The sequence below is a fragment of the Myodes glareolus genome, chromosome 13 (genome assembly GCF_982192425.1).
Source record: "Myodes glareolus chromosome 13, mMyoGla1.1, whole genome shotgun sequence".
NCBI lineage: Eukaryota > Metazoa > Chordata > Mammalia > Rodentia > Cricetidae > Myodes > Myodes glareolus.
The window spans coordinates 24351499-24367385 of NC_142038.1; the positions used below are offsets into that span (position 1 = coordinate 24351499).

Genomic DNA, 15887 nt, shown 5'->3' on the forward strand with positions numbered 1-15887 from the left:
CCAGAACAGGCTCCAAAGCCTGTTTCCAAATAAACCCTGTCTTGAAAAACAACAACAACAACAACAACAACAAAGAAGTGAGAAGTTCTACTATATTTTGTGTACCTGTGTTAACTATAGAATAATACAACAGACACTTTAAAATATTACAAGATTTTGAATGTTTTCATTATAAAGAAATGATCAACTTTTGAAGATCCAGAAATATTTGATCTGATTTAAATATTGTACAATTTAAAAATTGTACTAAACATGACAAGGTATCCCACTGATATATAAAGTTTTATTTTTTAGGTATGTTCAAAACAAATTAGATTGAAACCTGGCATGGTGTCACATGTCTTCAATGCCAGCACTAGAAGCAGAGGCAAGTGGATCTCAGTGAGTCTGAGGTTAGCCTGGCCTAAACAGTGAGTTCCAGGCCAGCCAGAGATACTTAGTGAGATCTGGTTTCCAATTAATAAACACACAAACAAACAAAATAAGAAAGTTCTTAGAAGATATCCTGGGGACTGGCATATGGCTCAAGGGTCAAGGCCCTTGCTGCCAAGCCTGACAGCCTTTGTTTGACCCTCAGAACCCACACTGTGAGAGGAGAGAATCGACGCCCTCAGATTTTCTCTGATCTCAACACATGTGCTGTGCTCTCCTCTCCCACACAAAACAAATAAAGGTTTTCAAAAAAGACATTTGGAAATACTGTTTGAAGAGTCCTTTTTGAAAGAATCATATAAAAACACAAAACTTAATCTTTAAACAAGCTTCAGAGTGTTTTCATTGTCTTCAATGAGAGCCAAGAGGGAAGCACTATGGTATCAGAGCAGACTGAAGAGGAAACACCAATTAGAGTGCTCGACAAGTAGGTAATGGTGTATGTTCTGTGCACAATGGCCACTCTCAGAGGCATCCACAGAGAAACTCATTTTATATTCAAAGAGCATCCTTCACACTTGTCTGAAACCTGGCACTTTTACCTCTAGCACTTGCTATTCTGTCTCACGATTACTCCATCGCAGCTTAGCAAGGAGATTTTGAAGGGGGCATTAGATTAGCAGTTTATTACACGGAAGAGATAACCTACACTGTTAGACACTCCTACAATTTTCTTCTATTCCCTCTGCACAGCGTGAAACCAGCAATACTAAATGTTATACTGAAACATGGCACTTTCTCAATGAGCATCAAGCATCCTGGTAAATGAGGACCTTGGTAGAATTTAGCCCTGGCTTTGCTGCTAATGGTATGACTCTGGAATAGGGTGACTGAAGGCACCTTCATGACCAAATACCTTCTCTTTCTATCCACTGGATATATCCTGAAAATCAGGTAAACATGATCAAAGCCAAGAAAAAATTTTCATGAACAATAAAATGTTATAAAATCATAAAATGTAGTATGAAAGTCAGGGAAATGACACATTATTATTGAAAACTGAGCATCCGTTTTGCAGAGCTGTATTAAATGTATTGTGGTTGTATGAACTCTGACTAGATTACTGTCTCAGAATTGTTAAGTATCTCATTTTTCTTACACAGAAAATTAATTTTTGTCCAGTCATCACATTCTTACATATAGCATCAAAGTTTTTTCAGGAAACATGTCAGAAGTAGGAAAGTCAGACAACACTGAACAAAGACGAGATACATTGTAAAATCAATCATGAGAAGTGCCTTTCATTCCAGGCTCCACTGTGAACCCATCATGGCAGCCTCCAATCCTGGAGACTCAAGACAGTGGGGCTCTATATTCTTTGAGTCCTTCATTAAACTATTGATCTCTTACACATTATCCATAATGCTCCAGCAGCTCAGTCAATCACCTGGTGAAGTGCTGGTCTCTCGCTCCCTTCAATAACTTCAGGAAGAGGAAGTCACAATGATTTATTTACCTGACATTTTCCAGTCCGGATGTCATACAGGGCCACTGAGCCATGGCGTGCTCCAACGGCAATTCTGTGACTCCGTTCATAATAGCTGACCATGTAGAACCTGAATCGAACATTTTCACAACAACAACAAAGACAAAAAGCCAGGTGAGATTGCCTGCACATGAAAGACAAAAAAAAAATACACTCAAAGATTAAAGCCAACGTGCACACATGTGCACACACGTATATAATATACATACATGTATGTATATGTATATAAAAGCTTTAATCTCTATATCTCTATTATTTCTAAATATATATGTTTATAATCAACATATGGAGATTTTATAAAGATATTACCCATTAGTACTGAGTACTTTTGAAAAATCAAGTAAGATGGAGCCGACGGAGACCACCAGCCTGTTGATAAACTGTCAGCCAGCTCTAAAGGCTCACATCTATAAACCCAGTACTTGGAAGGCTGAGGTAAGAGGGCTGAGGTGAATTTGGGTTGGTGTAGGCTACAGTATAAATTCCAGGCCTGCCCAGCAAGGACTACAGAGTAAGACCATGTCTTTAAAAATTATTTTTGACAACAAATAATTTTATAATCATAAATATACTTGGTAAAACGTATTTTTGATAGCAAACATTTATAATCATAAGTACATTTGAGAGTTTGAGGCATGAAGGGTCAAAGGCAAAGACAATAAATGTGAAAATCCAGTTTTATAACATGTGCACACATTTCTATTTGAGCAGAAGAGAGAAGGGTTTTGAAAGTCTCACAAATTCAATTTAATTATCTTCCCATGGTTTGTTACCAAACTAATGAAATAGACATTCTCACAGAACAATAATAAAAATCTACATGAATAGTAGGTCTCCTGAATTCTCATCATTAATTTAAAATGACCTTAGAATGCTATTCACTAGAAAAAAAATCATGAAAATTTCCGAAATCTTGAACATTTACCAGATTTGCTAATTTGGTTAGCTAACCATGGTGATAGGCAATATGAATAAGCATATTTGTTATTTTTGTTCCATTGAATAAAAAAAAGAATTCTAGGGTAGATGGTATGAAGCCTGTAAGATGTTGACTTATTTTTATTAGTTTCTAGGTTAGTTTTCAGGAGTGGATTAAGTATTTGAATTTCTGGCATACTGATTTCCAGTCCATATGGCTGGATCTACAGGTGAGGACAATACTGGAAGGGTAAATCGGGTATGATTTTTATAGTCACAAAGACTTCTAAGTAGACTTTCCATTTCACACGGTCTCAGCGAGTTGTCCAGAAGATGAGGGCTACACTAAATGTTCTATTTGAAAACAATTTTTCCTGATCATATTATTTGTTGTGTCCTTCTCTGCATCCATAAACTTTCTGTGTTGGTTAGTTTATGTGAACTTGGGTCATTTTGGAAGCACTCCCAGTTGAGAAGATGCTTCCATAATAAGGGCCTGTAGGCAAGCCTACAGAGCATTTTCTTGATTACTGATTGATATGGAAGGGTCCTGAGTTGAAGAAGAAAGCAGGCTGAGAAAGCCAGGGACCCTTTCTAATGTAAAGTCAAACGCAACAAACCTGGTGCTGCTTAGTTGTCACCAGCTGTATAAAAGTGGAGTCACCTGGGAAAGGAGAGTCAACTGAGGAACTGCCTTCAGTGGATTGCCCTTTGAGGTATGCTCCTGATTAATGACTGATGTGGGAGGGACCAGCTCACTGCAGGTGGTGGCACCCCTAGGCAGGGGGTCCCAGGTTGTATAAGAAAGCAGACTGAATAGCAGCATCCATCTGTGGTCTTTTTTTTTTTATTCAAAGTTTATTAAATTATAAAAGTTTCCATTTCCGCCCCTCCTCCCAACACCCTCCCACTCCCCCCACTCCCTCTCCCCCTCCCTCTCCATCCCAAAGAGCAGTCAGGGTTTCCTGCCCTGTGGAAAGTTCAAGTTCCTCCCCGCTTCCTCCAGGTCCAGGAAGGTGAGTATCCAAACAGACTGGATCCCAAAAATCCAGTATATGCAGAGGAAACAAGTCCTGTCTGTAGTCTTTACCCAGTTCCTTTCCTCAAACGTCTGCCGTGACTTCCCTGGATGATAGAGTACAAGCTGGAAGATGAAACAAACCCTTCCCACACCACGTTGTTTTTGGTCAGGGTTTTATCACAGCAACAGAAACCTTAAGGCAATTTTTACTTTTTCAAGGGAGATAAATTGGGAAGAAAAGTTTCTGTGTATTTTTGAGGTAAGATACAGAACAGTTCTGTGATCCTAGGAAGAGAAGCTGAGGGAGACAAATTTGAATGCTATCAGCAGGGGCTTTGTGGAAGGCCAGGGCTTCATTTTCAGTAATATGGAAGGCAGACACTACTTGTTGGTCATAGTGTTCATGGAAAGTAGCTTATTATTTTACTTCAATAAACAATAGGAATCTGTATTCAAAATCTAATGTTCTTCTAATTGAAAATTAATATGCTTTAGAAGAGTTTTAAAACAGTTGCTCCTTTGTCATTAGTAACTATATCTGTCTGAGTACTGGGTGTCATTGTATCTACATCTGTATTAATATCAATATTCATCTCTGCACACATATGTTCATGTCTAATTTATATCTCCTTACAGTAACATGAAACTTAATATCTCACATGTTATGACATTTATTCTTTGGAGTTAATGGCTATAGAGAATTAAAGTTTACAGTGATATTTTATTAATTATTTCCAAAAATGAAATAGCTATACTGCCAAAATCCTACTGCAAAGCAATATTATCACCTAAAATTGAAATAAATTTTTTCAAAACCAAACATATTGAGATGACAGAACCTTAAACTAAAGGTTTTGCTACATTATCTAATCTTTATGCTTTGGATATCAACCCATCCTTCTATATCATCTACAAACATCATTATTTATAAGATAAAAAGATTAAATCTATTCTTGGAACCGAGTCTTTAGTCTGCCTGAAAGGACCTATATTACAGCTCTAGCATTCTTCACTCTCTGTAATTTACTACTTGACCGACATGTCTAAAAAACACTTTAAAGATTTCTGGGCAGTGACAGTCTCATGGCCTGGTTTTTGGCTCCGAGTTTTGTATTAAAATTTCCTTCCTAGTTCTTATAAGAGTAATAAAAAATCTTATATATGTCAGTCTGTTGCTGTAGGAAGCCACCAATGCTGAGGCCTTTGGGTTCCCCCATACCCTAGACTGCTTTCTTTGGGAAGCAATTCTGCATGCGAGCACTGTCAGTCCTAGGGATGGAGAGATAAGTATTATCTCTCCCCACCTCTGATGGCATCAGGGGTTGAAGCAGAAGTCCATTATAATTTTTAATATTGTTCTTGTCTTCGTCCATCCTCAGAAAAGTCGCAAGTTTTTCTAGAACTGGCATTTCAGTGTTCAGGTCACTGTGACGGTACCAAGACACTGAGGTGGCAATTAGTAAACTGGCTAGAACCTCTTGTTAAGTATTCCAAGGTGTTAGTTTCATTTGTGATTTACCCTGGCAAAAAGCAACTTAGAGGAGAAAAAGTTCACTGTGGCCCACAGTTCCAATTCACAGTCCATCACAGTCTGGAAGTCAGGTGGCAGCAACTTCAAAGAGCAAGCTACAAAAATTCACAGTTAGAGCAGAGAGATGAATAAATGCATGGCTGTTGTTCTGCTCACTTTCTCCACTCTTACACTGGCTGGTAATCAAGTCTAAGGAATGGTGTCATCCAAAGTTAGACCCAGTCTTCCATCAGTTACTGTGATTAAGACAATCCCACATAGACACACCACAGCAAACATGTTCTAGATGATTCCTCACTGAGATTCTCTTTCACGGTGACGCTAGACTGTGTCAAGCTGACAGAACTACATCAAGTTATCCTAGTATTTATCACCTACCAGGTGGGCTCAAAGGAAACGGCCCAATCAGAGCCGGAATTAGCAAGGGAACAGATCTGGGTATTGATGAAAAAGGTATTTGTGGCTGGGGTAAAGGTTAGGTATTATCCAAACCGTTTAAAGATGTTGTTCCAGACTTTGGATAAAGTCCTCATGCAGCTTATGACTCTTGTCAACCGTGAATTACATCACACCGCTTTTTGTTCCCAGCTGTCCTTCAGCGCCCTGCCCCACTGGGACCTCACCTGGGTTCCTTTTGCCTATTCTGCTCTAGGAATGGCCATCCGCTTGCACAGACTTGGATATGCTCACAGTGCTCCCCTTTCTAAGTCCTACTGCTCCTGGGACCTGGAAAATCTCAATGGTCCATTATCTCAGCTGCTCATGCACCTACTTCACTAAGGCCCCATTCTGAGGCTATCTTGATAAAAATGTCTTCATCAACCACCATGTCTGATACAGTAACACTTCCCCATTGCTCTTTAACTCAACATCCTATCTTAAAACTTTATCAAGCATGCAAGATGCAATAGTAAAAAGTTTAATGTGGCTAAGATCCAGACACAATGCTTATCCTTTAATGAATGGCATCTGAACTACATTAAATGTTAATTTTTAAGATGAATTAATGTTCCATAGGGTCTAGAATAACAATTTAAGTAGATATAGTAGAAATAAAAATGGCCTCCAAAAGTCAAGTAGAAATTGAGAATTATGCTTTCTGTCTTGTGGTCCTATAAAAATTACATTTTCATGAGGATAAACAATGGCAAATTTACAGTGTTATCAGCTAAGGCCCTGAGCCAGGCTATCTTAGCAAACACTGACAATTATAGCTTAACCATCTTTTGAGACTAAAAATAATTGCACAGGATGAAATTTTAAAAGAAGAACATAAGTAGTCTAGTGAATGATATGTATAATGAAACGTATTTTTCATTTTCTACCTTTAGTACAATAGCATCATCCATGGTACCCTGCAGGGCTGTGTCTGCTCCTCTATCAGTGCACCTGGGTCACAGGTCATCTTCCTCACCCCTACTGCATTCAGTGGGCATGCTGTCCACTACTTAGACATCCTTTTTCTGATAGACATATAGGCTGTATAATATCATGGGTCCTTGTACACTAGGTGAAGATATTTGCTGGACAGGTAAATTAAAGTAGGATCAAATAAAAGGCACTCTTAAATTTAGATAGGCAATGCCAAGTTCCTAAGATGCTTACCAAATGTCACGCTCATTTGGAATCATCAAAATTCTTATGTTTTTTTTTTTTTGCCAACAGGAGGGAAAATAAATGGCACTGCACTTTTGTTCTAATTTGTATACAATATTTTAAAAATTGATCCCCATGTTTATACTCTGCAGGATAAGCATATGCAAGCTTTATTAATAATGTAAGGAAAATCTCCTTAAAATTTAACTCATAGAACATTGCAGCCCTTTGTTTGACATGAATAGTGACTAGGATTGAGATATTCATGATGTGTTCTCCATAAACTATAAGGAATGATTTAATTCCCAACACAGGTACTGAATCTCCAGGAAAAAAAATGACAGCTTTTTTGCAGTGGAGCAAGCATGGGTCACTCTCACTTGCACGAGAAGTCCAAGAGACAAGCAACTGCCCATGCCTCTTGGCTGGATCGATGTAATGGAACTCTTCTGAGAGCCATGCACTGTGCATTCCTCAAGTCTGAAAGAGTCAGGAGTAGGTCTTCAGACCACCAGTCACAGCAACACTATGGCTGCAATGAAGACAGCCCTCTGTCTGTGATTTTACAGACCATTTTTGCATGTGCCCCATGAACTCCATACCTATAAACTGTGCACATGCTTGAAATATTTATACATGAGAAATGGCTGCAGTAAGAGCACCCTTCACAGGGGCTGAGGTGTAGGTTTTGGGACATACACATGAGTAGGTATTTTCTAGAAGTGCTTAATTCTAGTGGAAAGCATCGGCTCAAAACTCAAAACAGAAGATGTCCTAGACTGTGATGGTCGTGTTGGAGAATTCTGTTTGAGAGTCACTATTTCCCAGTCTTACATATTTAAGTAGTTAATGAATACTTTTTGCTGAGCGATTGATGAGTAAGTTACACTCCTTGGGGGAAAGAAGTACTATAGTGTAGCCTACTATGGCTAGGGTGGTAAAGAAAAGATAGGAAATGCTTCTGGGGCTGTGCATACGGCATAATACTTGAAAAGAAAATTACTAGGCACATCTTGGTATTATGTAATGGTTGACAAATGGGAACCTCATTGTCTGGTTCTACACTTACTAATAGTATAACCATGGCAAATTATTTAAATTATCATTCATTAGTGTCTTCATCTGCAAAATGGAAATAATATTTACTATAGTTGTACGAAATAGAAATGAGTTGATACTAATAAAATGCTTAGCAGAGGCTTTGGCACTTGATGAGCCTCTATTTATGGCAAATGCATGACTGGTTGTCATCATCATCATCTGTCCGATTCAATATGCTACTGATGACGAACAAGGTTAGTAGGTATGGCAATAAGTGGTGACTAAAGTTATTCTACTGAATATGAAAACGAATGCTTAGTCCAAATTTATATATTTTTTAAAGACTTAACACTTTTCAAGTATAAACTTATATTAATTACAAATTATTTTAGTTTTTTCCAAAATGTGCTAACTAAAATAAACATATTGTGGGTCTTTTTTGTTGTTTTGACTTTTGAGAGACAATCTTATGTACCCTGGGCTGGCTTAGAACTCATTAACTAGCCAAGGATTGGCTTGAATTCCTCATTCTCATGGCTTTACCTTTCAAGTGCTGGGATTACAGGTATGGACCACAATACCCAGCTTAAACTTTCATACTTTATATTATTTTAAACAAACTTAAAATCAACTTCTCCTTTCGTACTACAAAATATAGGTAGACAGCCAGAGTTATAATATCCATGAGTCTACTTGATAATATTAAACCCGAGGAGTCACACATGTAAGTTGTTCTACAACTGAATGCACCCAGGTCCTATTTTGGTTTATTTTCACATGAAAACTTTTAATACCTCAAGAGAACCTGCTAAGCAGATTTTTAGGTGTGAAGAACAGGAATAAAGTAATGGGAGGGATTCCTACCAGTAGGGGCATGAGCAGCATCTTTAATCATCTGGTATCAAATTACAGTATAAAATAACTACTAATTTAAGGATTTTACTGGAAGTTATGGTAGAAGCTGTTCTATGTTGTATCACTGTTCTCACTGAACAGGCTAAGAACAAGCCACAAGTTTAGAGGAGTCACTTGAAAATGAGCTCATTCGGTGCTGAAGTAGACAGTGTGCAATTTTTTACTGGAGTTTAAGTGCCCATTTAAGGTGAAATGAGCTGACTCAGCTTTTTACTTGAAAAGGAAAATCAATCAGTCTGTCTACATAATAACAGAGTTTAAGAAAAGCCAAATCATTTCTGAAAATCTAAACTTTTAACTCTTCTATCTAAAATAATCTTTGATTTTACTAAAAAGTATAAGTACTTATTTTATAATGAAAGTCTGCATCTTATCTATGATTATAGCTTTAATATTTTGTTTAAACTTTTCTAACTCTCCATTGCTTATTAAATAAGGTCAAAGTCTTCCGTGGGGAACTCAGAGCCCTGGCTTGGCTCTATACTTTTTTTAAAAAATTTTTTTTATTTAAAAGTTTTTTCATTTTCATACCAACCACAGTTCCCCTTCCTGCCCCTCCTACTAGTACCCCCTCCCCATCCACTCCCCATTGATTCCCCATGGGAGTAGGGCCTCCCATGGGGAGTCAACAAAGTCTGACATATCAAGTTGAGGCAGGATCAAGCCCCCCTCCCCCAACTAGGCTGGTATCCCTTCATAGGGAATGGGCTCCAAAAAGCTAGTTTATGCACTGGGAATAAATCCTGGTCTCACTGCCAGTGGCCCCACAGATTGCCCAAGCCACAGAACTATCACCCACATTCAGAAGGTCTAGTTCAGTCCTATGCAGGTTTCCCAGCTATCAGTCCAGAGTCAATGAGCTCCCACTAGCTTGGGTCAGCTGTCTCTGTGGGTTTTCTCATCACGATCCTGTCCCCTTTACTCATATAATCTCTCTTACCTGTCTTCAACTGGACTCCAGGATTTTGGCCCAGTGCTTAGCTGTGGATATCTGCATCTATTTCCATCAGTTACTGGATGAAGGTTCATAGTGGGGTGGTTAGAATACAGGCTTCACATAGAAGGATAGAGCCTGTTTATGGTTCTACAACAGAAAGATAAACAGGCTCTATCCTTCTATGCAAAGCCTATATCCTAACCACCCTACTACATGGCATGGCCAAACTTACTGTATCCTTCTATGGCTGGAAACACTTAGTAGTCTGGTTCTCACTCTGCCTTTCAGGACAGTACACACCTTTTCCTTTCACAAAGCCCACCTGGTCAGCTCTCTGAAATGTTCCTACGACCCACTACTGCTCCTCCAATCATCACTCCAGTTCTCCCAGAGCACAGATCCCTTTCTTTACCTGGCAGACATTTTCATGATGGCATTTTTAACAGACACCATAATCCTCTACATTTTCCTTTTGAAATTTCTTATATTCCATATACTGAATTGACCAAATGGATTAATGCCCCTGGTAGGATGTCTACCAGGCATACTACTCAGTCCAAAGAACCAATGCCATCTCCTCCCCATTAGTCACTGTTATCCTGGAGCACAGAGTTACCTAGTCTATCATTACTTCCCCAGAGAATAGCTACGTGACACACAGTTTGTGTTCAACGAGATACTACTAAATCATTAAACAATGCTTTTTGGCAAATCAGAAGAGAAAAACATGTACACATAGTGTTCAGTAAGAACAAATCTGCCAGGCATATCAGTACGAGGATAACTTTCCAGGATAACTAAGTCAACAGAAATGGATGGCAGCAGAAACGGTAACCTCAGGAGCTGCTTGAGGGGACTCTCAGCAAGCTGGGAAACAGATCCCTTAGTGAACAGCTTCTGCCTGAACTCCAGGAAGCTAATTTACACAGCAGTGGTTAATGCTTTATGAACTCCACTAGCACTCAGTGAGTTAAGTCCCAGTACAACTACTCTCTTTTCATCTCCACTTAGCAACAGACCAACAATGTCCATTTTCATCTGAGCATCTCTTTAGAAGAGCATCGGCAGGGAAATAACAACTAGGTGTAGTCAGAATCAGTTAATGACACAAAAGAGCCAACACTAAAAAAACGACTGCATCCTAATTTGTCTAGTTTATGCAACAAGAAAAAAAATGCACCTCTACATATGTGCTAAAGCACCTGTACATGTGTGCTACAGCATCTGCACACATGCGACACAACATCTGTCTGTGAGCATCTGTCCATGTGTGTTACAGCATGACTATTCTTGCTCATATTTTAACATCTAGGTGGCAGAATCAAACTGCAAAATGAGAGAACAGTGTATAAGTTCTACTGCAAATAAGAAAAATATAGATACAGAGAGAGAAAAAAAAGCATAAGCCATTCAGCATGCTAGTTGCAAAAATGTTAGGACGTGACCAGAGAAGTGGCACACTGACATGCCACTGTTCTCAGGAATCTTCCTGCTGACTACTGCTTATACTACATTGTACTTAAAGGAAAGAGAAGGAGGCTGTCACTCTTACAAGCAAAGGAATTACATCTAATTCTGAGTAGCTGAGTGCTCTGAGAAAAATTACCTATGACTCAAGTACTATTTCTACAGACAACATAAAACAAAACCAAAGTGCTCCAAACTATAAATATTTTAGAACCAATTAAAAATTATTGCTAGGCAGTGGTGGTGCACACCTTTAATCTCAGCACTCAGGAGGCAGAGGCAGGTGGATCACTGAGTTTGAGGCCAGCCTGGTCTACAGAGTTCCTGGACAGCTAGTGTTGTTACACAGAGAAACACTATCTCAAAAAAACAAACAAACAAAACAAAAACCTATTTTATGAATTATGATGATTATTACAGTGATGGCGATGACAATAATTATTATGTAAGTTAGAGAACAATTTGCAGGGTTAGTTCTCCCACTCACCCATGTGGGTCCCAAGGAACGAACTCAGGTGGTGAGGCTCATGGGACAAGAACCTTTACCCAAAATTTAATTAAAAAATAGACACAGTGTACTGTATTTTGATGCAAAAGCAATCTTCATTCCACATCATATAAATGTATGCAATATTTAACACAGACTTTCTAAGTTAAATTTATTCATTTAGTATCATTTGCAAGGTTTTAGCTTTCTTGCCCTCTTTTCCTGCTTCTTCACAGGGGAAATATATTCACATTAAGAGGACGCAGTGCAAAGACTCTTAACATTCTCAAAATATACTGCAACTTCATATGCCACCTTTTACTGATATTCATGGGGGACCTGCCCTTCCTGGAAAGAAAGGAAGAGGAGGGAATTGGAGGGTTGGAGTGGGGCAGCGAGGTGGGGACAGAGGGTAGGGCCTGGGAGGGAAGGATGGGGGGAGGCTGAGGGCAGGATGCAAAATAAATAGATAAATAAAAACATTTACTAGTGAAAAGGTGGTCTACTGATTTCTGTTGCTGGAAAGTATGTTGTTTCCTAAGTCAGCAGTATTCTAAGTATTTTATAACATAAAAAACAATTTGAGTAGACTGTGAGGACAGACACATGCAATGTACTTTTAAGTCATTTGTAAAATGTCTTTATGAACTCATTAAATAACTAGTTCTATTATTTCTGTGTTCTTATCACAAACTGCAGAATTATTCTAGAAAGTAAGCAAATGATGATTAAGACCTGGTTTTCTCATTTACCTCACTAAAATGTTTAATTATTTGTTATTGAAAGTCAATGACTTTGCATGTTGTTTAAGGCTTCATTACCTGCAGATAGCTGGAAAACATTCCTGAAGGCCCTTCTTTTTAACTAAAGATCCTTCAAGGCAGTACATGATGATATCCATGACCTTTGAGAGGAAAGACAGAGCGACAGTTAACTTCAAATGCCTCATTTTTTAAAATTTAAATGACTCCATTGTGCCTCATTTTCTCAATGCAAATCCATACAGTTTGATTAGTAGTTACCTTAAATAGAATAAAAGCTATTTTAAGCCTATGAATGCTATTGTTAACTTTGGTCTTTCCTGTAGAAACTGACTGTGCTCATGAGCACAGTAGGGTTATTACTCAAGTACATTGTGGAAGTGGCTTTAGTTACAATGGATGTTGGTGACAACAAAGTCTTTCAAATATTTTAATACAAATCAATTCCATGTGAATGGTCAATGGCTACAGCAATTAATGTTAGTTTTGAGGAAATGGATTTAAGGCCGATTGCAATGGCACAGAAGTAACTAATTTCAGTTATGTGACACATTTCCTCTCCCTTCCTCCCTCTGGTCTTCCCTTCTTCCTCCCTTATTTTTAACCTCTTATTTATTAAATTTAAATTTATTAAATATTTGTCTTTAAGAATTTAATGCAGGCTCAGGTGTGCTGGAAGCTGGCTATTCTCACCTCCACAAGAAGATCCACAACATCTGTAGGCATTTTTTCAATGAGAATTTCAATGACTCTCAAGATTTCCCCTTTAGCTCTTGCCAAGGTTGTTGTGTGTATACTCTGCTGGGACTGGGTATTTGCTGCAAGGGCCGTGTGTCTGTGTACCTACAAAAGAATTGACACTGTAGATGAAATTGCTGCTCCACACAGATTTATATTTTTAGGCACTGGTTTATTTTCCACTTATTATAGAAAAAAATTTAAAAAATCAATTAGAACTGTAAAAACAAATCACTCAGGGTAGGTCAGGAATTGTTTTTTTGATCACAAATAAGCAGTATGTATAGTGAAAACTAAGAAAGTATGGTCCAATAAAATCCACAACTTCCTGGTACACCATCATCATTATTATTATTAATTTTGAGACAGGGTCTCATGTGGTCCGGCTGGGCTTAAACTCTATGTAGCTAAAGAAGCCTTTGAAATGTTTCTCCTGCCTCCATTCAAATGCTTTTTTTCCCCAATGGAATGCTTAGTAGGAATATCCTAAATTCATTCAAAAATAGTCTTATGTAAATAATACAAAATAAAGTTCAGAAATATAAGTAATATAAAACCTGTTAGACTAATGTAAAACTTCCTCAAGATAATAAATATTACCATCAGTGCACATTCCATGCATAGGAAAAACTGGCTACAAATTTCCAAGAAAAATAAACCTATTCATTCAAACAACACACAGATTTGCTACAAGTGTAAAACATGGAAGGCTGTGTGTAACAAACATGGTGAAAGCTTATTATCACTACCCCTGTAGCTCAAAACTTTACTTCAAATATGAATTCACAGCTCCACTGCTTCATAACTGACCATACAGACAACTGCCAAGACCATCTTCCTTCTCTTCTGGCTACTGTCACAGTGTGCCTATAAGAAAGGCTCTGGAGCAGGCGTGGGCCGAGTAGGCTTCAGTTATCAGAGGTATGTATTTACTATTTTAAAAGTTCATCATAGCTATAGGAGAAGCAATTCAGACAGAGCCCACACCTTATAGACACTGAGCTGCACAGTACTAAGGCCAAAAAAGAACAAACCTTTAAAAAACGTTTAGGAACTTCTCCTTCTCTCTCACTACTAAGATGTATAGGAAAGAACATAGATTCGGCTCATTGTTCTTTACTAGTTTGTCAGTGGATGTGGGCAATTAGTTAGAACACCAGGAATGTGGGAATCAATGAACTCTCTGGTCTTTCTTGTGAAACAGAACAGGAAAAGCAATCAGCAGTTTGAAGGCTTATATTTTTGTGTACAGGTGGAGAGCCATCGTTAAATAAGTGTAGTTTTGATTACAAGTATTTGCTTACACTTGAGAAATGTAAATACCTTTAATACCTTTTAATTTGGATAGACCTATTACATTTAATACTGAAAGGTACTGTCAAATATTACAAGTCTGCACATTCTGAGAACAGAAAAAAACATGAAAGTCCAAGTCCTGAACGCACAGCTGTGGAATTCAGTGCCCATGCAGACGTGATACAATCTTTTCAGCACGCTGCTATTAACTTGCTTTGTTTTATAACTGTGGGTCTGACCCCGGAGTTACAGTACAGAGGCATTCCACTGAAAGGGCAAATGCGGCACGGAAGGCGGCTGCTCACCTCCTTAGCTATGGTGGTGATGAAGGCGGGTGGTCTGGCAGTGGCAATGAGAGAAAGGGCATGCCGTGCAGAGCGGGCAGAGTCAGCTGCGGGACTCAGAGGCAGCCCCATTGTGATGCTAAACAGGGATCAGAAAAAAAGGAAAAAGAAAAGAAGCATTAGAAATATAGACTCAAAAGATTAGACACAGCTTATAATGTCAGTTCAAGGTCAATGGGAGCACTCAAACAGTTAGAAGATAATAGACTTGGAACAATGAGTGGTGATTAAGAGTCAGGGTGTTCCAGCATCAAATACAAAATCGAATTATTAACCATGAAGATTGAAAACAGTATGTGCATCTGTCCGAAAGGTTAAAAATGCCTTGTTAACAAATTATCAAGAACTACTACTGAATACACATCACAAAGCTAAAGTAGGGATGCAGACTCTGCTGGATGCTTTAAAGTTATGTGAAAGATAATTTGTTCATAAGGCCAGGTTAAAAAACTATAATTGAGGCACTTTTGTGAAAGGAAGCAAAACCCATTCCTGTTTGCAGCTATAAAAAGACCTGAGAATGATAAAACTACTTTCAGTTAGCTATTGTTTTTAGTCTGAAACCTCTGAGCAGCGCTGGCCCACTCCACACTCAGAACTGTCAGAGTCAGTCACTGCTGAGTACCTATATCACTGGCACTCCTTTAGCATTTAAACAGAAAGTAAACAAGCTGGTATCAAATTTCCTAACAGAAAGAAGAGACAGCAGACGGTCCCTTTAAAGTGACATGCATAATGAAACAATCTTAGACCATGAGAACACAGGTCCTGATAGGGCGGTGCTAATAATGCATTCCCACTCTAACATATGAAAGCAGTCTTATCTACCACGAAACTCACTTGGTGCATGTGTATGTGTATATATATATATACACACACACATATATCAGTGTGAAAAATACTAAGACTTTTGACTA

General features: G+C 38.4%; 1 protein-coding gene across 2 annotated transcripts in view; it reads right to left on the reverse strand.

Annotated features, from left to right (window-relative positions):
* Wdr7 (WD repeat domain 7) overlaps positions 1–15887 on the reverse strand; it is a 283531-nt gene that overhangs the window by 44789 nt on the left and 222855 nt on the right. For both annotated transcript variants that reach the window (XM_048419639.3, XM_048419640.3), the window contains 4 exons: positions 14932–15049; positions 13286–13435; positions 12653–12735; positions 1889–1988 (listed from right to left, as the gene is read on the reverse strand). In XM_048419639.3, coding sequence (XP_048275596.2) covers positions 1889–1988; positions 12653–12735; positions 13286–13435; positions 14932–15049 — 451 coding nt within the window. The remainder of the gene's footprint in view (positions 1–1888; positions 1989–12652; positions 12736–13285; positions 13436–14931; positions 15050–15887) is intronic.